Source organism: Drosophila gunungcola, assembly GCF_025200985.1.
Source record: "Drosophila gunungcola strain Sukarami chromosome 3L unlocalized genomic scaffold, Dgunungcola_SK_2 000002F, whole genome shotgun sequence".
NCBI classification, from domain to species: Eukaryota; Metazoa; Arthropoda; class Insecta; order Diptera; family Drosophilidae; genus Drosophila; species Drosophila gunungcola.
Genome location: NW_026453178.1, coordinates 7,905,881 through 7,930,051, shown reverse-complemented (window position 1 = coordinate 7,930,051; position 24,171 = coordinate 7,905,881). Strand labels below are relative to the sequence as shown.

At 40.6% G+C, this 24,171-nt stretch overlaps 7 protein-coding genes and 1 long non-coding RNA gene across 13 annotated transcripts in view; 4 read left to right on the top strand and 4 right to left on the bottom strand.

The window, feature by feature from the left end:
* The window catches only part of LOC128257085 (F-box/LRR-repeat protein 16), a 37,508-nt gene extending 34,248 nt beyond the window's left edge, over positions 1-3,260 (bottom strand). The window contains 1 exon segment of the mRNA XM_052987903.1: positions 2,904-3,260. The gene's annotated coding sequence lies outside the window, so the exon portion shown is untranslated.
* A 2,006-nt stretch (positions 3,261-5,266) lies between these two features.
* On the top strand, positions 5,267-7,150 carry LOC128257096 (general transcription factor IIE subunit 1). Its single transcript, XM_052987920.1, has 3 exons — positions 5,267-5,476; positions 5,544-6,650; positions 6,824-7,150. The coding sequence occupies exons 2-3, from the start codon at positions 5,555-5,557 to the stop codon at positions 7,015-7,017; spliced, it is 1,290 nt and encodes a 429-aa protein (XP_052843880.1). The 5' UTR covers positions 5,267-5,476; positions 5,544-5,554; the 3' UTR covers positions 7,018-7,150.
* A 405-nt stretch (positions 7,151-7,555) lies between these two features.
* Positions 7,556-12,908, top strand: LOC128257088 (major facilitator superfamily domain-containing protein 6-B). Of its 2 annotated transcripts, XM_052987909.1 has the most exons (6): positions 7,557-8,136; positions 9,451-9,589; positions 10,268-11,099; positions 11,184-11,651; positions 11,712-11,898; positions 12,748-12,908. In XM_052987909.1, exons 1-6 carry the CDS (start codon positions 8,073-8,075, stop codon positions 12,819-12,821), a joined length of 1,764 nt encoding a protein of 587 aa, XP_052843869.1. In that variant the 5' UTR covers positions 7,557-8,072; the 3' UTR covers positions 12,822-12,908. The 2 variants fall into 2 exon arrangements, with proteins under 2 accessions (XP_052843868.1, XP_052843869.1); XM_052987908.1 differs by lacking the exon at positions 12,748-12,908 and having other exon boundaries at positions 7,556-8,136; positions 11,712-12,455.
* A 56-nt stretch (positions 12,909-12,964) lies between these two features.
* LOC128257104 (biogenesis of lysosome-related organelles complex 1 subunit 6) lies at positions 12,965-14,966 on the bottom strand. Of its 2 annotated transcripts, none has more exons than XM_052987937.1 (5): positions 14,842-14,966; positions 14,582-14,782; positions 14,444-14,528; positions 13,822-13,908; positions 12,965-13,719 (listed from the first exon to the last, which is right to left on the bottom strand). In XM_052987937.1, exons 1-5 carry the CDS (start codon positions 14,865-14,867, stop codon positions 13,714-13,716), a joined length of 405 nt encoding a protein of 134 aa, XP_052843897.1. In that variant the 5' UTR covers positions 14,868-14,966; the 3' UTR covers positions 12,965-13,713. The 2 variants fall into 2 exon arrangements, with proteins under 2 accessions (XP_052843897.1, XP_052843896.1); XM_052987936.1 differs by having other exon boundaries at positions 12,965-13,699.
* A 53-nt stretch (positions 14,967-15,019) lies between these two features.
* On the top strand, positions 15,020-16,304 carry LOC128257101 (uncharacterized). The gene is made up of 3 exons (XM_052987928.1): positions 15,020-15,241; positions 15,305-15,824; positions 15,882-16,304. The coding sequence occupies exons 1-3, from the start codon at positions 15,097-15,099 to the stop codon at positions 16,015-16,017; spliced, it is 801 nt and encodes a 266-aa protein (XP_052843888.1). The 5' UTR covers positions 15,020-15,096; the 3' UTR covers positions 16,018-16,304.
* Positions 16,305-17,595: 1,291 nt separating this feature from the next.
* On the bottom strand, positions 17,596-20,583 carry LOC128257462 (2-(3-amino-3-carboxypropyl)histidine synthase subunit 1). The gene is given in 4 exon segments (XM_052988481.1): positions 17,596-18,490; positions 18,492-18,542; positions 18,612-19,380; positions 20,290-20,583. Coding segments are annotated over 3 exon segments (1,365 nt in total). The 5' UTR covers positions 19,377-19,380; positions 20,290-20,583; the 3' UTR covers positions 17,596-17,941.
* LOC128257461 (dynein intermediate chain 3, ciliary) lies at positions 19,474-23,966 on the bottom strand. 2 transcript variants are annotated; one of them, XM_052988479.1, is made up of 6 exons: positions 22,754-23,966; positions 22,277-22,455; positions 21,988-22,225; positions 21,704-21,923; positions 21,538-21,622; positions 19,474-20,042 (listed from the first exon to the last, which is right to left on the bottom strand). In XM_052988479.1, exons 1-5 carry the CDS (start codon positions 23,822-23,824, stop codon positions 21,573-21,575), a joined length of 1,758 nt encoding a protein of 585 aa, XP_052844439.1. In that variant the 5' UTR covers positions 23,825-23,966; the 3' UTR covers positions 19,474-20,042; positions 21,538-21,572. The 2 variants fall into 2 exon arrangements, with proteins under 2 accessions (XP_052844439.1, XP_052844440.1); XM_052988480.1 differs by lacking the exon at positions 19,474-20,042 and having other exon boundaries at positions 21,552-21,622; positions 21,700-21,923.
* Positions 19,931-22,887, top strand: LOC128257463 (uncharacterized). Of its 3 annotated transcripts, none has more exons than XR_008267871.1 (5): positions 19,931-20,214; positions 21,171-21,485; positions 21,547-21,671; positions 21,990-22,241; positions 22,777-22,887. It is a non-coding gene; the product is annotated as an uncharacterized LOC128257463 (long non-coding RNA). The 3 variants fall into 3 exon arrangements; XR_008267873.1 differs by lacking the exon at positions 22,777-22,887 and adding an exon at positions 21,864-21,933 and having other exon boundaries at positions 21,993-22,124; XR_008267872.1 differs by lacking the exon at positions 22,777-22,887 and adding an exon at positions 21,864-21,933 and having other exon boundaries at positions 21,990-22,119.
* Positions 23,967-24,171: the final 205 nt, after the last annotated feature.

Genomic DNA, 24,171 nt, shown 5'->3' with positions numbered 1-24,171 from the left:
CGGTTAATTTAAACCAGATGTTGAAGCAGCAACAATTTAAAGGCATACGGGGCTTATTTGTTTAGGAGCGATGGTAGAAGGTTTTGACTTCACTTATCATAATTAAGTACTGATAAACTTGGTGATTGGTTATGCATAACTTGATTTTTCAATATCAGCCAACAAATTTCAATCTGTCTTAATAATAAACTCAATGTCAGATTGACACCATTTTTCAAAACTCCCAAAAAAAATGGCAAGATATAAACTTCCATTTAACATCAAATAAATACGTAACATTGCAATTAATGCAAATAATTAAAGTCGCAGTCAAAATCTAATAAAAAGCAATCAAGTAACACTAATAAAGCGACAGAATGGGTTTCCTACTTAATTTTTTTGATGAGTTATTTAATTGCAATAAATTATTGATTAAATGTTTATTTATTTAACCACTTAACCACTTTATTGCCAGCACTTTATATTCATCAGTATTCCACTTGAGCGTAACTATTTGCGGAAAACTATTTGCCCTACTTTTAAAACTAATTTAGTGTTCAAATTAACCGAGCTTTCAAGAGCAATTTAGCGAGCAAGTGCAGTGCCGCATCTTTAGCCTTGCACTAAAATGTTTAATTACAAACTAAGTAATTTGATTAATATTCCGGAAAGTGCATTTCCACACCCAGTGCCCCGCCCACCACCACTTTGCGACCTGCAACAAAATTTAAAGAAACTTTTGCTCTGTTTTGGGTGAGCCCATAGCAAATGTGCAGCACACTGTAAGGCGCCGCTGCACTGGGAAAAATTATAACTTAAAGCTTGATAATAAAGAAATAACAGACTTTATTTGGGAACACCTAGGTCAACAATTGTTGTTTAAAGTGAAGAAGGATAATCAATTAATTATTCAACGCTTTTAGTTTGTAGCAAAGAATTTCAATAATTTAATAAAATTCAAATACACATGAGCAGTTTCAATTTTTTGCTTGAACGTTACTTTAATATTTTTCAGTAAAATCTTATTTTTTATCACACAAAAAATGCTTGAATTGTCTACTCTTTTCTTCTCTCTGTATCCGTAAATATGGGTCTTGTTCAGCCAGTGTGTGCATTTGTTTGGGGTGGGGGTTGTCGAGTGGGTGGTTGCGGGTGCCAGCCTGTGCAGTGTATTTCATTTTTGTGTGCCCTCCGCTTTGTGCGCATTTTCCGCAGCTTGGCTCCATGTCTATTTTTGGAGTTGGTTTGAGTTTGAGTTCGAGTTCGAGTTCGCGTGCTTATTGGATTTTCCACCCACCATGCCCCCGCCACGCCTCTCTGTGTCAGGGCCTGCTCCACATAAAATTCTATCTCCACCTCCTGTTCCACTCCACTTCCACTCTACTCCGCCCGGATCCGGGTAGGTTGGTTGGTTGGTTGGTTGGTTGGGCCTCCGTATCCGTAAGCCTGCGTGCTGCTAGGGCAGCATTATCGATTTTCGGCCCGCTCTCTTCTTTCTCCTTTCTCCGCCGTAAACAAAACAAAGTACGGAGACTGAAAAGAAATAGTAACCCTACCGAATAGCGAATGTCAATATTTTCCTCCGATTCCCGCTCAAGTTCAGTGTTGTGCTCCCTTCATCAGCTGGGGAAATGTGGAAACGGGGAAATGTGTAACAAGAATGGAGCGAACAAAACACGGGGACTGCAAAATGTTGCACGTACGGATATGGTGCGGGGCTAAAGTTTCTCAGAGTAATTGTCGAAGCAATGACGGACCCTTGGGATCCCATTAGGCAACAATTAAGTAGTTACGAAAGGGCTGTTTCGTAATATACACATACCATGCTTCAAGGAATTTTATTCCTAAAGGCTTAAACTAAAATATCCTTTTAAATTAAATCACAAGACTTTCACAAAGATCTCACATTAGATATCCTTGTTTTCAACCAAATGCAATAGTTCTAAATATTTTCCAGCCAAAGCATTTGCCCATTTTTGTATGTATACTATAATCAAGCATTTAATAAACGCTAATCAAAATCAACTGATTTAAGGAAACGATTTGAAACCACATTTAAAGATAGGTCAAATATACAAAGTAGTAAAATGATTATCAAATATTTAAACTTATTAAGCAATATTATAATTCAAATATGATTAAAATGTGTTAATGATATATGTTTTAAGTTATAATATTTGTAACGTTGGCATATAAACAAGTTTTCATGGCAGAAACGAAGACCAAATCAATATGCCACTTAAGTTCAATCTGGCTTTGATTGCAAACGGTTAATAATGGATACATCGAATAATGCTTTTCACTTGGGGCCTTGTTCTATATGCAAATTGAACTTGCTTAACTCAATCTCCAGGTCATCTCAATCCGAATCCCAATCCCAGTCACGATTGAATCCCCCCCAACTTATGCCCCAGCTGTACGTCAGTGTTCGTTTCTGGGTCACTATGCAACTTTGACCTGATTTGTGGAGTAGGCCGTCTATATACATGGTTAGTACATGGTATATAGTGCATACGTGCAGCCGATGATGATAGGATAGTTTTCCAGATATCGAGCAATATGCAATGGAGTCGATAAAGAAATCCACAAATCAATGAGCTTAATCAAGCGCTCGTGAGAGGACGCGCCAGGATGTCTAAGGCTATTATTGCGATTATGCCGATGGGTGGTGGGGTGGTGGTGGGTGGTATGACATCACAGACGAGTGGGCGGTGGGTGGCGCCAACCCCTGGTGGGCGGTTAGCGACCGGCTCTCTACTTTTCGAGGGTAAGCGCTACAGTTTCCACACCTCAGGGTGAAACTGGCCAACAATAAATCACGTGCAGCCAACAAAAATATTGCATTAACTCAAGGAAATGTCTCTTATTTTTTTTGAATATATTTTAATACTTTAAAAATGTTGTTGGGTGTTTGAAAAACCAACCTTTTCCTTGCTAGATTCTTTATATAATGCTTGAACTCGGCGTCTCACACAATAAAAATCAATTTGGCAAAAGTTGCGGCGCCGCGGTTTCCCAATTTCCCTTTGTGTTTATCGTGGCTTTCCTTTGGGTCCCGTATTCGCAGCGGAAAACACAAAACACCGAAAGAAAACACACGCGAACGGAAAAACCAAAGCCGCAAAAAGTCCACCGTCTCGCACACAGAGAAGGCGATTGCAGTAAAACGTTTGAAAGCAAAAAAAAGTGTTTGCACGCTTTTGTCGCCTGTAATTGTTGTGGCCGCGGTGGAAAATTGTCGAGCGGAAAAGCGAGGAAAACGAGCGTTAGCGCGCACGACTCAAAATTCAAACTGCAGGCGGATGTCACCAGCGAAAGTGGGAAAGCCTGTTTCTGTTTTTCCCGCAACGAAAGAGACGGAGCCTGCGCATTGGCCAGTGCTCTCTCCTTCTCGCGCGGAAAAGCTTTTCCCATGGACGTAGTGCTCGGGGTGCTCAATGTGTTGGTTCTCGGAAAAGCGACCAACCGCTTTGGGACTACTCCACTGTCCATCTACTCGCCGAGTCTGCGCCCTGAGATTCCCAGTAAGGTAAACAAGCTCAGGTGGAGTTTCTGGGGGTTACCTACCCTCCTAAAACCTAGGGCTTTTCCGAAGAATTTAGGCAGCTCCGCAGGATGATCGCCCGTGGGTGTTCACGTGCAGAAATCTGCACTGTAAACAGTTTCTCTCATTATTTACAGTAACTTTTGTACATAAAGTTTTTTATTGTCTAATTATATTAATATAATTGCGGTTTTTGGCTTAACCAAATAAAAAGTTTCCTTCAAATGCAAACCAAAAATCGAATAGATCCGAGCTCATTGAACCCAGCTAGTTAACATTCTAAATTCTGATAGTTTTTAAACGAAAACACAATTAAAATGTGTACATTTTTATTCATATGCTTGTCACAAATAAAATTAAGCAAAAAGATTTAAAAAAGCAAGAAAACATATTTCATTAAGGAAAAGTAATATAACATTTTTTAGAAGGATCTTCTTTATAACATGGTTTGGTTCTGCCTCTGTACCTTGCTCTTTTGCTTAATTTCTCTGTGTATTTTTCACATTTAAGCTGCTATGGTATCATAAAAAAAAAGTTGAGCTTGTTGAAATATTTTCAGTTATTGGCAATTTTACTTGAAAGACTTGCATGTAACTTTTTTTTCCGGAAAATCCCAAGCGCCTTGTGTTGAGGGTTTCGTAAGGTCAGCTTTCCGTTTAAATATTTTGAACTAATTCGTGTCCAAAGTCCAGTTTTTCTTGCATGTCTATTCCATGTCCGATAATTTTCAACCCACTCTGCCTGTTAAATTTGCATTCGTAAACATGAAGCAGCTCGATTCGGACTCGACGTTGTGTGCCCAATTATATCCATGACATTCATCGAGGACAACAGAAGTGTGTTGGCAGCCAAATAAACACGCAGGAGAACGTCTGCCCCCCGACCTCTGACCCCAGGAAATTTCCACCACCGCAGTGGCTGCTTTGTTTGTGTAGTCAGAATGTTTTTCGTGTGGGCGAGCGTCGTTCTGGGGGATTACACCGGAATGCACTCGAACGAAAGGCGAAGTTCGCATTAAAAAATAGACGACCCTAGACAGCGGAGCATGAAATATTAAGCACTTCGACCGGATAAACAAAGGGGCATAAGGCGGCGGCGAGAGAACGACTTGTTGGATTATTTTCACTTATTTGTGCGGCCAAAACCATTTGAAAGCAAACCGCGCTCATATGCAAAGCTCTCTAAAAAGCCAGAGCGCAAATAATGCAAATAAGTACAGACAAATACTCGTGGAATATCATTGAAGAGTCCTTGGTATTTTAAAAGAAAATATTTTTGGTTGATAATTATTTTTTTAATGTTGACTTCTCAGAAGTTTAATGTAAGCTTACATTATCAGAAAAATAAATAAATGGGTGAATAAAATGTAATATGTCAAAACTACTTTACTTGTATATGTATTTATTTATTTATGTAAATGCCTAATTAGCTCCTAGTTTTAACTATAAGTTAGCATTGTATAAATAAAAAATAAATCTTTATTTAAAAAAATCATAATATTTGTTTAAACATACTTTTGGGGTTGTAAATTAGTTTTTGAATAAATGATAACGGAAAAGAACCTCTAAAAGTTTGTGGTTTATTTTGTAACCGCCAAAGAGAAAATTTAAATTTAAATACGTTTGATGTGGCAATGCCCCAAAGTGAGAGTACAAATTTGGTTTGGGTAATTGCTAAATGTCTTGATTTTTAATCATCGATATCATTATCGATTATCATTATTCGATATCGATTGATTTTTAATGCCATATTCCATCGAATAAACCAACGAATTTTGGTTCACCTCTATTTGGCGGCGGAAATTATCATCTTTGCCGTAGAAAAACAACTAAAATACGTATAAATAAGGAACAGATGATGCTGGGCAGCCCATGAAGTTCCCCGAACCCAGCGCGACCTGTGAGTAACGGAATACGAGAGCTGCTCCAGGTGTTTCGGATTCGAGTGAGACTGGTGAGTCGTGTGGGAGTCGCGAAGCGTCAACAAGCGTTTTAAACTATATATGCTGCCGATCCCCCAGATAAACCCACGATGTCGTCGACATCGGCGGCTGCCTCGAATTCAGCGCCCGCGAAAACGGAAGTGCGCTACGTGACCGAAGTGCCCAGCAGCCTGAAGCAACTGGCCCGCCTCGTGGTTCGTGGATTTTACTCCCTGGAGGACGCCCTCATCATCGACATGCTGGTGCGGAATCCCTGCATGAAGGAAGACGACATCGGCGAACTGCTGCGCTTCGAGAAGAAGCAGTTGAGGGCCAGGATCACGACGCTGCGAACCGACAAGTTCATCCAGATACGGCTGAAAATGGAAACGGGGCCGGATGGCAAGGCCCAGAAGGTCAATTACTACTTCATCAACTACAAGACCTTTGTGAACGTGGTCAAGTACAAGCTGGATCTAATGCGCAAGCGCATGGAGACGGAGGAGCGGGACGCCACAAGTAGGGCCAGTTTCAAATGCTCCACGTGCTCCAAGACGTTCACGGACCTCGAGGCAGACCAGCTGTTCGACATGACCACCCTGGAGTTCCGTTGCACCTTCTGCGGCTGCTCTGTGGAGGAGGACAGCGCCGCCATGCCCAAGAAGGACTCGCGTCTGCTGCTGGCCCACTTCAACGAGCAGCTCCAGCCGCTTTACGACCTGCTCCGGGAAGTGGAGGGCATAAAGCTGGCGCCGGAGGTGCTCGAACCGGAGCCCGTGGACATCGACACCATTCGAGGACTGAACAAACCCAACGCCATGCGACCAGATGGCCTGGCGTGGTCGGGTGAGGCGACGCGTAACCAGGGCTTTGCCGTGGAGGAAACACGCGTGGACGTCACCATCGGCGGCGACGACACCTCGGACGCCGTGGTCGAGCGGAAATCGCGGCCCATTTGGATGACCGAAAGCACTGTGATAACCGACACGGATGCTGCCGATGGCGCGGCCGATGCAGTGCAGACGGCCAGCGGATCCGGACATCGAAACCGCAAGGAGAACGAGGATATCATGTCCGTCCTTCTACAGCACGAGAAGCAGCCGGGCCAGAAGGAGCCGCACATGAAGGGCATGCGCGTGGGCTCCTCGAACGCCAACTCCAGCGATTCCAGCGACGATGAGAAGGACATCGACAATGCCAAGATTCGTAAGCGTCTAACTTTTATATTTAAATTTAGAAAGTATGAAATTAGAAGTTTGGTTTCCAGTTATACAAATTTTAAAAATTTAAACTCAATGAAAACAACCTAAAACTAAGGAGTTATTAACAAAATTCTTTCAAAATTTCCCATTTAAATATTAAAATTCTATGTTTTACAGCTGATGTCGATTTCGACAATTATATCAACTCGGACTCCGCGGAGGAGGAGGATGATGTACCCACTGTGCTGGTGGCAGGACGGCCGCATCCGCTCGATCAACTGGACGACAACCTGATAGCGCAAATGACGCCGCAGGAGAAGGAGAACTACATACACGTATACCAGCAGCACTACAGCCACATCTACGAATGAGGGCCCGTCTGCAATTAGCCACGTTTTCCCCGAGTTCCCCATCTCACGCATAGAGTCATTGTAATTATAAGTTACCCACTAGTTCGAGAGAAATTGTACAAATGAAATGCGTATATAAATGTGCATAAAGAAATTGCTACTTGTTTTTGTAGTATATATTTCTGTTAGATATGGCATTTAGTTCTAGCGAACTATAGGGCTACCTTTAAATTACTGTCAGACACCAATTTATATGTTTAATCTTTTAGTTTCGGAGGATCCAGTCGAAAGATATTGAGGGGAGCTCCCGGAGATTAGCTGTAGCTCCTTTCCAAATAAATTTGTTTTCCAATTAAAATACAGTTAAAATATAACATAATATGTGTACTAAATACCAGATAGTTAAATTTTATAGTTTTCTCAGAAAATAAATTCCAAAATACGTTTTTTTTTTCGGCCTTCTATATGTATATAACCCCTTCAATTTTGTTTTAAATATTTCGCTGATTTCGATAAAGCACTGGCCTATCGATTGCCATCTCTAGCTCGACTTTCTCCCATCCCTACAGCGTTTAATCAGCTGAGTCGGCGACTTACGTTTATTTTTAAGTTTGTTTCAGCGGTGCTAATAAAACCGAACATGGTTTTAATCTGATGGCACAACAAACGAAGCGCCAGCGGCTCCAATCAGAATCAGTCGTGTTTTGGATGCTCGTATAGCCGGAGCGCCTCCGATTTCCGTGGATTACATTTTGCGTTCTGTTAATTTAAGCTAAAAATGCGAGCACTTGCCAAGCGTTCTAATTACCCGACGAGCGAAATGTGTTGATTCTTCCAAAAACAAATATTGCCGTTGCACCGAATTCCAATTGGAAGAGAAACGTGATCCCGGGGTACACACACATGCATATAACGGCACCTGCATGCACACGAGTTTGCATGTGTGAGTTGAACACATGCTCTTTTTGCTTTTCTTTGCATTTTTTGTGAATGAACTGGAAAACGGGCGTATTTAGCACCGATAAAACGCAATTAGTATTGATCTTTTCCGCGCGGGTCAACGTAATTACGGCAAAATGAAGGCCACCATCGATAAGGAGCTGCTGCCCATGAAGGCGCACTACTTTCTCTTCAATGCCGGTAAGTAACTCCCCCCGAACACACCCCCAGAAACCCATTATTTTAAGTACCGCGCATCGCTTACATCAGCCGATAAGCTTCTCCCGCTTTTAGACGCACGCACGTGCCAAAGGTTAAATTATGTGTTACTAATGGCGAACTTTCGATCCCGGCTTCGATTTCGTCACTCGGAATGCTTACATTACGTTCAGCGATAAGAAAGTAATAGAACAGAGAACATAGAACACTATATATGTACATAGCTGCACCGGACAGAAAGTCCAATAAACCAGCGATAAGCTTATGCAAGCCGATTCGAGCTACGATGAAAAAAAGCAATTTAACCGTAGCTTTGCTAATAATTTCCTTATTTCTTATATGGATCTTTAATTAATTATGTTGTTAAACACTATTTTAGTTTGAATTATTTTTTTTTATAAAAGTAAATAAATTTAAAATATTAAATACCCAATTTATATGTACATTGCTTTGGTCATGGATAGCATATCCATCGAAGAATAAATGGGAATGCAAAATTCTGATCGGCAATGTCTAGGTTCTCATTAATTGAACACTTTATTTGAGTTTATGCGGCATGGAAACCTAATTATACAATTCCCAATCTGACGTTTATTGGTGGAATTGACTCACATTGCATTTTGGTTTAGTTCAGATAAGCCCAATGGCAATAAATCTTTAAGTTGTCAAAATTATTATTATATTATATATTATTAAAGAAATCCTAATATTAAGAAGGTAATTTCTGTCCTGATGTTAGCTTGCACTTTGTCTATTTGCTTACTTTTATTGAGAGGATGATTATGTTATAAAGTAGGGTATTGTTGGAGATGCTAACAAAAACGTGAGATAAGGTTTTTCCAAAGTTGTTTATACCATGACTTAACCGTTTTCAAAGTGACGAACGAGAGGCTCTCAACGTAATTTAATTTTGAATGTGGGCAAAGCTAAAGGTAAAGAAAATACATTTAGTGACAGCCTCAACTAACGGCCCAGTGACCTGCCGCTCCCCGAAACTCATCAAAAGTTAATACGTGGCGACAGCCAAAACACTTTCAGCAATTAAAGCTTACTTTTTCTTTCTTTTTCAATTAACAATAAGTTCTACTTAGAAGCGAGTAGACGATGCCTAATTCCACTTGTTTGCGGTTGACTTCGCTTATCGGTGAGGGAGAAACACCCACAACTAGACATACATTTGTACTGATTGTCATGTTTAACTGCCCATTTGCATATCTCCACCCACTCGTTCACCCGCTTATCAGCTCTAACGCATCTGTAAGATAATCAAGTGTTGTTTTCTGCTTTATTATCTAGGTACCGCTCCCGTCGTCCCCTTTATGCCGACTCTGGCCGGACAGCTGGGATACTCCCCCGCGGTTGTGGGCACCATGTATATGATTCTGCCCATCATCGGAATGCTGGCGAAGCCTCTTTTCGGCTACATTGCAGACCGGTGAGATAATCTAACTAATCTGTGTAAATATATTAGTATTTAGTTTAGTTCTATTGACCTTACACAATCCTACATTTATGGAGCTTGAAATTTCAAGTCGTGAACATTTTCCATATCTTATCATTGTATCACAGTTGAATTTTTAACCATCTGAAAACGTTTTACAAGTTCCAAGAAACTTGATAAATTTTCTTTTAGTCTAATGAAAATTGTTGATGAGTTTCCCTATACATATTAGTGGCTCAAACATTTATTTATTTACATTTAAAAAAGACAGAACAGTTTATTAACTGATTAAAACAATAGTTTTATTGGACTTTAAATAAAGACTGCTTTAAATTGGGCGTCTATTTTCGGCTAACTTAGCTTAATATTTCTATTGAATTAAAGTATCAATTAAAATAAATATACGACCAATGCTCACTGAGCCCACAATTATTTTTAGCTTTTGATAGATTGTTGGTACGGCAAACCGATTAGATAGATATCCACGGCCATATTTTTGTTTTTACTTGCATTCAATGATATAAAAAATAATTAAGTAATTTACATACGTCAATTTTGAATATCAGTACTAAAGACGAACATCATTTTGTTGGATAATTAGTTAATTTAACCCTTTTCTAAGTCACTGAAAGCATTCGATAATAATGAAAATACTTTTCCATCCCTTTGAAGGTACCACCGCCACAGATCGCTATTCCTTGGTGGCCAAGTGCTCACGGGCATCGCCTTCTTTCTGATCATGTTCGTGCCGGGCATGGAGAAGCCGCTTCCCAAGGTGGAGTTCCACTGCCACGCGGGTGTCTCCAGCGTGAGATTCTGCTCCGAGTACGGCGAGTGTGTCGAAAAGAATCTTGAGCAGTACTACGGAAATCGGTCGCTGAAGTGTCATCTTAACTGCGAGGCGCAGCCCTTCATGTGGGACATTGTGTGCCAGGACTGGCTGCAAAACAAGACAGACAACTGCGCCGCCAATCGCACCAACTCCCACATGGACTTTGGAACCGGCATCAACATGCAGGACATCGTGGACGACAAGCGTTGCATGTTCTTTATGGTGCCCCATGACCGAGGCCAGATTGCGGGCCAGAATGTCACGTTCAATTGTCCGGCGAGCAAGGAGTACTTCAAAGCCAATTGCACCATGGACTGCCAAGAGGCTTACCTCAAGGATCAGCTGGCGGAGAGTGCGGTGATCAACACCAGCAGTGCCATGTCCATGCCGAAGTTTTGGCTCTTCTTCGGCCTGCTCATCTTCAGCTGGGTCGGCATGGCTGTGGTGGTCAGCATCGGAGACGCCATCTGCTTTGGCATCCTGGGGGATCGTCATCACCTGTACGGCAAGCAGCGCCTGTGCGGCTCCCTTGGCTGGGGAGTGTTCGCCCTGTTGGCCGGCGTCCTTGTGGATCACATGTCCGTGGGAGAGGTGGACAAGAACTACACGGCCGTTTTCTGGATGGCTCTGATTATCATGGGATTCGATGTGTTCGCCTCATCCAAGCTGAGGGTGAGTATATTAAAAACCGCTTGCTCAATTTCTCAAAGTTGAACCCATAAACAGACTTTATAATTGCGTTATTTTATTTTACAGCACACACAGACACATTTGTCTTCCAACATTGTGAAGGATGTTGGTCAGATGTTCCTCTCGCTGCGCTGCGTCATTTTCTTTCTGTGGTGCGTGGCCATTGGACTTGGAACTGCTCTGATCTGGAACTTCCTGTTCATCTATCTAGAGCAGCTAGACAAGGCGTTCGAGGGATGTGACAGCTCGATTAAGACTTTGGAGGGATTGGTCATGGGGATCCAGTGTTTCGGCGGCGAGCTTCCCTTTTTCTTTCTGTCCGGTTGGATCCTTAAGAAGATTGGGCATATAAATGCCATGAGTATGGTGCTTTTCGGTTTTGGAGTGAGATTTATTCTGTACTCGATGCTGCAGAACCCCTGGTACATCCTGCCCATTGAGCTGATGAATGGCGTGACCTTCGGGCTGTTTTATGCCACAATGGCCTCCTATGCGAGCATTGTGGCACCGCCTGGAACTGAGGCTACCATGCAGGTGGGTTGTATGATTTTGAAAAGGAGATGCAATTATTTAATTCATATTTTCTCGATTCAGAGTTTGGTTGGAGCGATTTTCGAGGGTGTTGGTGTCTCCATGGGCAGTCTGATTGGAGGACTGCTCTTTGAGTCTGTCACTGCACGCACCACCTTTGAGATCTTTGGAATAGGCGCCTTCATTATCTTCGTGATTCACGTGTCCATTCAACTATACCTGCAGCGCAGCACCAACATTGACGAAAATGGTAAGGGTAGGGTCTCTTCCGCCTCCGCCACTGCCTCAGCCTCTGCATCCTTGGAGACTGCCAAGCCTAAAAATACTGACGATAAAGATAGAGACGGGTTCCGTGAAGTCGACTTAAGTTGATTCTCTCTTCAGAATTTTTTTAAACTCTTTTTGTATGGAAGCATTTTCAATAACTCTGGCAAAAGGCTAGCTTCATGAATTTAAAATAGTATTTACATACTAAAATACAGTGTAGATAGATACAACCCCTGTATGGCAATGGTGCTTAAAATGCCATGAGCCATAACACTGATATTATTATCACTTATCACATCTGCCATAGTTTTTATTTTAGACTTTTTGACAATTAACTACTGAAAGCAGACGCCAATAGCTCAAAATGAATTTAAAATACTACCGCCTGATTAAGTAAACTTGTTTAAGTTTTTGAATACAGAACAGAAACGACGATAATCTTAGTCATATAACTTCTTTTTTATTTAATTTAAATGTACATAAGTGAACTGATTTTAAAAAAATAAAATGAGTGTTCATATCGCCGAAGCTTTTAATATTTACAAATAATCGATTTAAGTGGAAACGTATGAAATGATAAAATTAAACAAAGTAAAGAATATTTATATTTTTAAATAATGTTTTTTTTTTTAAGAGTTGGCTCTTTTTTATTTAAATTACAAAACTTTATTGAAATTTTAGTTTGTATTCAAAGTGGGGGAAATCTCAAACGCCCAACTCATAGCGTTCATTTATTTATTTATTGATTTTAAAAAGTGTACTAAAATTTATTTATTTATTGATTTTAAAAATTATACTAAAATGTTTGACTAACTCTTCTGAATATTTTTAGGCACTGTCAAGTATTTCGCACCGACAGATGCAATGCACATGCTGAATGATCAGGAGTATAGTAGAGTTAGCTAAATTTGGTTTGACCGCATCACCACCCACACCACCAAACACCAACAGTCACCAACGAACCAGCAACAGCGACAAGAGGCCTCGCTTCTACTGTTCAACTGAATGCTGCACTTCAACATCTTTATTCTCTCGAAGCGCATGTTGAATCGGTGTACTATTACCTACTACCTGTATTGTAAACGTGCTTTAATTAAGTAGTAACTTATACTAGTAACCCCACACTCCCACACATTGCCACCGATGTACGTGCATGCCGCGTAGGCGAATCTCTTCTTCATTTACCTTTGAATTCAATTTGAGAATTTAATTATTTGTAGAACTCCAAGTGCAGCCGGTTGTTTGCATGTCAATTATTGTTTATATAAGCCGCTGCCTTAGCGCTGTGATTGTTCAACTATTGCTTCTCCACACCATCTTAATGTTACACTTACGTATTTGTATACTTATAAATAACATTTGTAGCTAAGTGTATCGTAGTCATTGGATATCCTTACTCCGAGTGCATGTGGCTCTATTTTTCTGCAAAATCTCTTAAGTATTTACTTAACTATACACAATATACAATGTAATGCGTTCCGACTTATCGCAGGCATACGATAGCCAACTCTTATAACATATACAATTATTATTATTACATATGTATCCAAATGGTTTAACTTTTGTTCAACTGTTATCTGTGTTAAGTAGTTAGCTAGTTGTTAACGGAAATCCCAATGTAAATGCGCCTTTACAGGGTGCAGAGGCTTGTAAAATCCGAGATCTGGTAAAGATCCGACCCAGTGCGTCTACTGGCTGCCGATGAGGGACTCTTCGTGCTGTTGCCTGTCGAGTTTCCGCTGGTAGTCACGCTGCTTGCAGGTCGCCACGTTTGCGGCTCGTTTCTGTAATCAGCAATTCATAGCTAATAAACGTTTTAATCAAAATCGGGTTTTATTTTTTATTACTTTCTTTACTGTTTTATTATGGGTTTCGTTTCTTCCTAACCATTTAAATCATTTCTCACCTTCAACTCCTTGGTTCGCTGGTAGACGCCCTGCATTTCTTTCTTGATCTTTGTCAATTTTTCTTTGTATCGCTTCACATCACTCATCTACATAAATGGAAATGATAATATAGCCAGTTACTTTGTATTTGGTAAGGGCTGTTACTTTTTTGTTTTTCTTAAGATTAGATTGTGATAACAGACATTTAATGGCACCCACTGATAAGATTTGTAACCAACCTCAGCTGAAGTTCCTTACATTAGAGCCTTTGTCATGGTATTGTGCCTAATTGCTTTAATATGTATTTTATTTGTAACATCGACATGAAACTGATGTTTTGCGGAAACCTTTGATCATACCTGGAACATTCCTGTATATTGGACAATCATGGTTCCTGATCAAGGTGTTTATTTTTGAATTATGAATATTTATTAAAAATAAATTATTACACAATATTGATATTTGTTAAAGTACAAGGAGTTTGTTTTTCAGTGAGGAAAATATTACTTTATGCATCAAAGTTTCTTTTGGAAAATAAGATCTTAAGGAACTGAATCAAAAAATCAGCGATGTCAGGAGAAAGTTGTAAGAACTCAGTACTTATTATGATTTTTTAAATCTTTACGAATTTTATAGGCTTACCATGTCGTTCAGTTTGGCCACTTCGCTGCAGTCCAGCTTGTATTTCTCCTTGGACAAGTCAATGTATATTTTGTTTTGCCTTCCACTAAAAATTAGTTAATCATGAAGTGATCTTGGACTCCGAACCAAAGTACCTACATCAGCTCCCTGAGCTGTCCACGCACATGTTCCAAAGGAGGTTCAGCTATTTGGAGTACCCCGGCGGATAATTGCAAGGCGGCTAGACTGCCCATGACATCCTGGTCCTTGGAGGAGCAACAAGTTTCCGCATCCTGTTTTGGATTTTCATTAGAACTGGAGGATGATTGAACTGACTGATTGGGGAGCTCATTGAGGACGCTTAGGGAAAAGATTTCAAGAGCTATACATTTAATAAATCACAGTTTTATTCTATTTACCTATTTATATTGCTGCTCTTCAACATAATACCAAAAATTTGCCACGAAAATCAAAACAAACCAATGAGAGATTAAAACAGAAGAGCAGCTGATTATTCAGTGTTCGAAATCGCGAAATATAGTTGTTTAAAAAACAACAATTTACTGGCCGGATAAAGCTATCCGTTATCCGTCTAACCAAGTTTCAAACCACCAAACGTTTAACACAGTGCAATCAGCTGTTTGTTTACTTTTCAATTAATAATTTTATATTAAATGCGCTGCGCTGTTAATAATTGCGGAAATAATAATCGCAACTCGAATAGAAAGAAATGGCGATACTTTCATTTCCCCAAAGAAGAGCTGCTCCTTCAACAATGGATAGATTTCTGCCAGCGGGATAGAATAAACACCGTTACTGGTCAATAATATCGACCAACAACTATGTATGTACAAAAAGTAAACAATTATTATTTTTTAACAGCCTGCATCTGCAATGAGCATTTTGCACCCGAGGACTTTGAGCGGAATATGCAGTTTGAACTTGGCTTCACCCGGAAAAATCCAACCAAACTTAAGTCCGGCTCAATTCCTAGTGTAAATAGACCCCAAAAGGCGGCCAAAGAAAAGCGTGGGAGAACCAAAAAACGCTGTACAAATGATTCTTCGAAGAATTCCAACAGCGTCACCGAATTCTACCAGGAAGAACCACAATTTTCAAATATCCAAGAAACCATAGAAATCCAACTATGTGATATTGCTAATGATTTTGAGGAATTGGAAGAAAGTTCCTCCAGCGTTTACAATGAAATTGTAGAACTGATCGGTGAATCTGGAAGAAGTACGTCCTCCCAACAATCTAAAGATGACGACAGTCTTCAAGATCACAGGCATTTGGAAGTAGAAATTCTGGATCCCCTAAATCCGCAATCGAATGCCAAGGACCATGTGGAGATAATTGATTCGGAAGGCGACAACTATGTAAAGCACTTGGAACATGAAGTGTAAGATGTGTTTATTATATAATGTTAAATATTTTGTTAAAATTGAAATACCCCCAGGTGTTCCCTAAAACGCGAGGTATTTTTTCTCAAAGACGAACGCAAAAAGCTAACGCAAGAAATTCGAAACCTCAAGGCAACTATTCAAAGATCAGAAGTCCAAAAAACTCTGAAAAGAAACTTCAACTCTATTTGAAAAGCAGCATCGAAAAATATTTGAAGTGTTTGAGCATCTCTTCAAATTGTGTTAATATTTTTAAGAGGAATCCCTAGGATTAAAATTCATGTAGAATATGACAAGGATGGAATTTTTACTACAACAAAATGTCCATTCTGAAATGGAAAGACTGTTCAGATGAATGCGACAAAACACGAAACTTTAAAATCTTGACTGACTATTCATATATTAAAATTGTAATGCGGAATATTTTTCTGTTGATTCATAAATATTTTGCATAAATCGATGTCATAAGAATAACTTAATTAATTGATTTTGTTTTCTAGCTTAAAATGTTCCCTTTGTAAAGTCTTTTTAGCATACATATTTTTTTTTAGTTAAAGAATAAATAAATTTAAAATTAAACATTTAATTTACATATGGCGTGCAGACGCCAAGTCTTTGGAAAATTTTCGGAAACAATTTTTGCTACCTACTTACGCACACCTTTTCTTCTTTCTACCAACTTAAGCACTTTCCACAAATCAGCGGGTACTTAAATTATTTTCAAGGAGTTCGTGTTTATATTTCCAAGAAATTTTTGGGTAATCGCGGTGCGGCAATTTTCGCCAAGGTCAAAATCATTAGAGCAGGCAAAATGTCCCTTATCTTATCCTGCAATATTCCCTATTTTGCCTACCTGGAGGAGTATAAAAACCAGTGGTCGACTGGGAGTCGACCTGCACTGCAAGTGATGTCCTCCGATCGACAACATCCATCTGGCGGAGCTCGACGGATCCGTCTCTGGATCTTTGCAAGACCTGAGGATCAGACGACAAGACCTTCAAATTGAGCACACCCTGGGCCCAACTACAAAATTTCAATCATTCATCGCTTGTAGTGTCAGCAAATTAGCCGAATTTAGACAATTGTATTGTAAATTCTAGTTAATTCTATAGATCAATTGTAAATGTTAGTTAATATCCTATTCAATTGTATATACATGTACAACAAAATTGTATATATGTCATCAAATTGTATATATGTAACTAGTTAGCCAATTTAATCTAAGTAGTGCAATTGTATATATATACCTTATGAAATTTTTAGCCAATTCAATAGACCCAATGTATAAAGAACCAATTTATAGCCAACTATTTAGAAAAATTATAGCCCAAATTTCAGTCCAATTGTATATAATTTAGAAAACATTTTAAAGAAATTGTATATATTTCAAATATACGTGATATTCTTGCAATAAAATAAAATTTACAAAACTTAAAAAAAAATAATTATAATTATTCTGTCAGTTCTTATTCCCAAAAAATGATAAAAATAAATTTTAAAATGTTCAACTTGGTAATTTAATCTTTAAAAAGGAATAGGAATAGCTATAGGAATTCTTGATCAAGCACAAAATTAGAGGGATTTCTATTTCATTTTTATATACGATTACTTTTTATATTTTCATATAGACAAGAAATCGAAAGTCTATATCGACCTGTTCTGAGACGGTAAACCCTTATATTTTAGAGATTTAAAAAGCTATAATATAGGTTTAAAAATTATTCCCAACTTCACACTTTGGCCACCGAAAAAAAACGAATTTAAAACATGTAGGTTTAAATAAAATATATCTAAAAAGCCTTTTTGTATTTAAATACTCAATTGGTCTTTTGAAACATTATTTAATGTTATATATATTGTGTTCATTGTTGCTGTTACTATAACAATTGCATCTCTGTTGAAAATATAGCTAGTAACTAAGCTAAAGTTCGATATTGCGAACGTAGAAATCATAAAACTATCTGTGATGAACACAAAAATTACCTAAAAGAACTTTAAAACCAAATTTGTACTAACTAAATTAGTATTTAAGCATTATATTTTGGCAGACGACCATGGCTGATCGCTTGAGATGGAGGGCTCTGTGGGCAGTTGAATGCGAGTCAGATAAGATCCCCTATCCCTTTTTGAAGTCGAGAAGATCGTCCAGAGCCGCCGCTTTCCCGGAATCATCCTTCTCCAGTTCCGCCCGCGTGCAACGGCCACAGCAATCGGCCGATGGTTTGTTCTCGCATTCTCCCAGCGCTGGTGGCTTAAAGTTGGGTGTCCAGGGTCCCAGGCTGCCACTGGCATAGAAGTCCATCGGATAGGCATTGTTGCGTGGCGACGAGTTGTGTGGCGTCCACTCGACATCGCCCAATACCACGGACAGTTCGTAGGGATTCAACAGCGGTTGGCTGAAGGCGGATCCCCAGTCGATCGAAAGTCGCGGGCAGGCAATCTGCACAAAGGCGTCAATGTCCGCAAAGAGTGCCAGTTTCTGGGGGAAGATCTCTGACAGCAACAGCGTGGTAGTCTCAATGCCCTTTGCGTGCAGTCGCTTCTCCAAAAATCGATGCACCCGGGAACTGCCCTGTCTTCCGAGTGTTCCCAGTATGATGCCGATGCGGCGGGCCTTCTTAGCTCGCTGTACAGCATCCAGGCGAAGATTCTGCATGGCCGTGTGGATCATACTGCTCTATGGTGAACTTTTTCTCATATGGATCGTACTTGTAGGCCTGAAAGGGTAAAAGAAGAATGTAAATAAATTCACTAGATTTTTAAAACTCTATTAATGAGGCAATTACCTTTAGCAGCGGGTTGGCAATCATTGCGGATTCCAGGTGGAAACGCCCGTCTCCTAGATAAATGATCATCTTAGTCGTCTCTGGCAGCTGCGGCGATGTGCAGCCGAGAATCTCTCCGGGACTGAGTGGCTTGGCCTGGGGAACTATCACATCGTAGCCGGCAGCCTTTAGCTCCGTCGATGCAGCCTGCAGCGTGGTCACGAACTGTATGGTGCTGACCAAAGCTATCTGACCCACCTCCGGGCGGAAGTTTAGCTTAACGGAGTCCAGGAAGTGCAGAGGATCGATTTTAATGTCCACGAAAATGTACAGCACCTTGATGCCGCACGTCTGATCCACGGGAATGAGGCAGCTGTGGCCGTAGTGCACCAGCAGATCCGCTCCCAGTGCCTTGGCAGTATAGTCGTCCACGCAGCAGGCACCGTAGGTCACATCGCCCATAATGACGGTATCCGCGCTGGTGAATCGCTCCACGATGTCGCTGATAACCATGGCGTACATCAGCAGACCCTCCGGCAGTTGCAGCGCCACGCGCTTGGCCTTCATCTCCCTTATCCGCCAGATGGTCTTGTGCATCTCGAAGTTGTAGTTCGAGGGCAGGCGGTCTATGGCCTGCTGCAACAGTGGATCATCGAGCAGCTCCTGCGGAATCCGATTAATCCTCGCCTTCGGCTTAAATACTTTCTTGGGTCTGGCCCGGACCACCACCACATCGGTGCTCTCGCTAGCCGGGAGGTTGCTGCTCGGTTGGATCACGTCCAACATGGTGCTGGAAAAGTATAAAGCCAAAAGTAGGAAATTAGAATTAGTTCAGTAAAAAAAAAAGAGTTTTATTGAATTTTTAGAACGAAAGTACCTTGGTTGAAATTGTTTTGTTCGGTTTGGTTGTTTTGTTTCTTTCTAATAGCTTCAAAAACATTAAAATCGGGACATATATTTGAAATGTTCCTATATAAGTTTATATATACAAAATTTCATAGTATTCCAGTTAATTATCTATAAACTATGACTTATATTTCAGATTTTATGAAACTCTTTCAGTTTTGGTAATCAACATAATGTTAGTAAATCTTTTAAGTTAATACGCAATAGTAATAATCTACCAAAACAAACGAGACATGTTAAGGTCAAGATTGTTTTGATTATTATAAATCTTGGATTTGGATTTCCATTTTTTTGTGTGGTGATAGCTTCAGCAAATAAACAATAAACAAAAAGGCAGGCAGCGTATTGTATCTGGCGTACGTGACTGCTGAATGGAATGGAATGGGATGACGGGGGACCGGCCCCTTGCATTTGGACTACAGTCACCCGGAAAAGCAAAACCCGAATTCTTATAATTAACCCAGGTGGATGAATCACTTAGTTGGCGGCCCCACCTTGGGGAAATACCTCCCAACCGACACTTTCAAATCGGAGCGGCTCCAAGGTCTGAATTAACAATTGGCCATATAAAAAGCAGAACAAACTGGTGTTCAATTATAACTTTTTTTTTGTTATTATTTAGTTAATGTTAATCGTGAAGTGAAAAAATGTAGTTAATGTGAATTTTTAATAGGGTTATAAATATTAATTCAGAGCACAGCACTGTCGAGCTATGTTTGTATGTTTAAAACTAAAACAAACACATATTATCGTTTAAAGACAAATATGTTGAGTGGGATGGCCTTTGTCGTACCCGTGTTATTTGCTTTTTTAACAAAACAACTAATATTAAATATAATACACAAACCGCGAGATTGGAATCGTTCGATACCTTTATCAGTTGGACGTTAGACGCTGTCTGAATTTCAGGGGTTGCGTTTTGCGTTTGGCTGCTGCACAGAAACAACATAGAAATTGGTCACTGAACTTTCCGTTTGTGTTGCGCCATTGATAACTGTTTCTGAGTCACGTAGGCCACACACCGTGCAACACGGAACGGGTTACTTTAGCTACCTGACCTTACTTACTGCCCGACTTTAAATATTCGAATTCTGTACAGATCGTTTGTAGCTTACTATGACTTTAACACCAAATCAACAATTTGCGATTGCAATAACTATTATATCACTGGCACAGATAATGATCCGCCCCTAACACTTTAATTTGCTGCTAAGTGTAAGTCTGGCACGTTTCACTAGCAGCACAGCTGATGAAAAATTGTTGCTTGCATTACGTTTCTGTATATTGCTGCCAATTGTTTTTAATTGTGAGAGTGGTCCACCTTGCTTTGTTTATACTTTACTTACAATTTCAGATTATTAGTCCTCTGTTATAAACGTTTTAATAATTTCTGCTCAATACCGCGTGTGAATGTCGAATGGCAACAGCTGACTGGTCTCAGTAGCTCGTGAACTTGTGAACAGTGCTGCCACTTTAGCAATTTCGTAGCTATTTCTGGCAACTTTCAAACCAATTTGCAACTTTTTTTTAAAATCTTATTAGCTACAAATCCAGCAGTTTTTTTTCTTTAAAAATTGTAGAAAGCCATGTTTTATATTTACCATCCTTTGCCTTGTCTTTTTTATATCCCTGTAAAATTAATTGGACAAACAACGATAATAATGGTCCACAAAGATATCGGAACTACTAGTTCCGAACTAGTATTCAACTTAGTGGTTTAACAGGTATGGACTGTGTGGTCCCCTGAACTTGGAGATTTTGTCAGCACTCTTGTGAACCACAATTGGAACTGGAACTGGTTGTAAACGGAACCTGTTGCACCCAGCACTGAAACTTAAGTGTTGCAAAACGATGGAGGTTTTCAAAATACATAATTTTTTTATTTGTACTTTTCCCACATGATAATTTAAAACTTTAAAGTCCATTAGGCTGACCTTTTAATTGTACTTACATGCAACTCGGCGTAATTTTCGAACAGAGTTAAATCAGGTAAATTATTTTAATTTTAAATGAATATGTATATCTACAACATGATTAATACATTTTATAGGAAAACGGTACCATTCCATCGGAGATTTAGGGCTTTGAGCTCTCTGCTTCGGACACATCAGCCTCCTCCGCATCCTCTGTAATTGAAATGATGTTACAAAAATAAGTGGGAATTCCCGGAAAAAGGTAAGAAACTAAAAACCCCTTCGTTCACCTACGCTTTCCGCCGGGCAGTCGCCTTTGGCGTTCCTGTTCCACGGCCGCATGGTATTCTGCGGCGGCCTGTTCGCAGGCTCCCTCGAACGGAGCCATATTAACCTTGCCGTTGAGCATCATGTTGTCCGCCTGATCCTGACCATGGTTGGCCTTAACCTTCAGCTTACTCTCCCGGGACTTGGCCTCCAGGATCTTCTCGCGTCGGTTCTCCCGCTCGAACATCTATATATTGGTATATTGGATATATTGGATTACTTATTGGATTGGATTGTTAACTTGTTCTTACAGCAGTTAGCAGTGGCTTGTCGTTCTTGGCCGACATCACCATGTTGTCGGAGACCTCGATGAGAAAGGTGGCTCCCAACTGGCTGCCACAACTGACGAACTTGCCGTTCTCGTTTGTCCGGACACAGTAGAGCGGCTCATCACACACCTTGACCGTGAGGACAGGCTCGTTTTGCTGCTGGAGCAGATCCCACGTGTCCATGACCCCATCCATCCGGGTGATGAAGAACTGCGAGACCCTGGATATAAAGTTTGGTAAGTATAATGATTTGTCAACAATATGCACCCACTTGGTGTAGCTCCAGGCCCCATCGGTCAGCATGGAGCTGCTGCTCTTGGTCCAAATGATGGAGCTCTCTCGGCAATCCTCCGACCAAATGCGGGCACACCAGTCGCCCACGGTGAGGAAGTTCTTCACAAAGGCTGGATTCCGGGTGATGGCATACACCGGGCCCAGGTGGCACATCATCTGTGGGAGGGGCAAATTATTATGAGCTAACTATAAAAATTTAAAATTTTTGATGTTTTATTTAAGTATTTTCGGAATGGATTTTAACATTGTAAGCCATATAATAATGGAAGCTTTATAATCTAAAATCTAATATTTTCTATATTAGCTCAAATAAATTAGTACTAAATCATACATATATATGACTATCCAATATACTTAAATCCTAAACAAAATAGTTTATAAAAATATAATATAATATAATATACTATAAATATACCATCCATTTACCGTTTTTTATCAGTGTATAGAAACTTACCCGTATCTGAATCTTTTCCGTAGGCGTCTTGCCCTTGCGATTGCAGGAGAAGAGCATTCCCATCTCCGTGCCGGCCATAAACCGTGTGGGTATAGTAGTTTCATACTCCAGCACCGAAATGCCGTACGATCGCGACAAATCCTGATCGTCACTCTTCACCGGATCCATGAGCAGGCGGTCCAGTGGCTCGGTGAGCTTCCTGGTGTCCCACCACAACACCTGACCATCGGAGCCGCCGGAGAAGAACTCGGTGCCACTTTTTGAGTTGTTCCACAGCACCGAGTTGACCGGATCCCGGTGGCACACCTCCCGTTCGCTGATCATCACCGGATGCTTGCCGTGCCGCGTGTCCCAGGCGGCCACCTGGCCATTGTACATACCGCTGACCAGACTGGTCGGATCCTTCTGGTTGTACTCCAGGCAGACGCAGGGAACCTTTGGCTCCAGGGTGAGAAAGGGCTCGTTGGGGTTCTCCACCTCCCAGATGTACGAGTTGCACTTCTGGTTGGACTTATCGCCCTGGAACCGCATGTCGCAGTGGCTGACGGCCATCTTGATGCCGCCATCCGGGGACCAGGACAGATGCTTCACCGGCACCTTGACGGGATTGGGATCGCGGTACACGTTGACCGTCCGCGACTTGCACGGTTCGGGCAGCGGGGCGGGATCGAGATTCTCGAAATAGTTCTCATATATGTTGACCGCATTGTTCTGGTGTATATAGTGCTCCATCGGCTTGGTCAGATTCATCACCTGCGTGATGTAATTCTCGTCCTTCTCGATTTTGCGCTTGTATCGCACCGTCTGCTCCGGATCGTGCATGTTGATGTCCTTGGGCCACCCGCCTTCATTATGTGTGATCCCCGAGCTCTTGTACGTGGCCCTTTCCGTATTGGCCACACTCAGCGAGGTCTGTCCGGCATATTGCGTCACCCGGTCCACGGGGTTCTGCAGGATGTAGTTCTTGACTAGCTCCGGATTCGAATTCTCGCTGAACACCACCGCATCCTTGTCCTCGAATGTGACGCGGGCTCCAAAGGAGCGTCGCTCCTTCTTGAATGTAAATTCCATTTTGAGCAAAAACCAACTGAAAAATGCAACTTCTCTTCCGAATCACGTCAGTAAAAGTGAAGAATAATTTTGGGATGATTGATTTTGTCCATGGCAACTGACTATTTGGTCAATATATTCAAGTCGCATTTGGGGGCCTTGCGGTAAAATATATAAATATTTATGTGGCGTATTTGTATTCAATAATTAAAATACTACAAACTTTGTACAAATGTATGTTTTATATTGTTTACTAATTATATATTTTATATATTTTTTAAAAATGAGATTTATGAGATTTTAAAATAATTGCCATTAAGTTTCTTATACAATAAAATTTGTATGTTTTAATAATATCCAAACCCAAG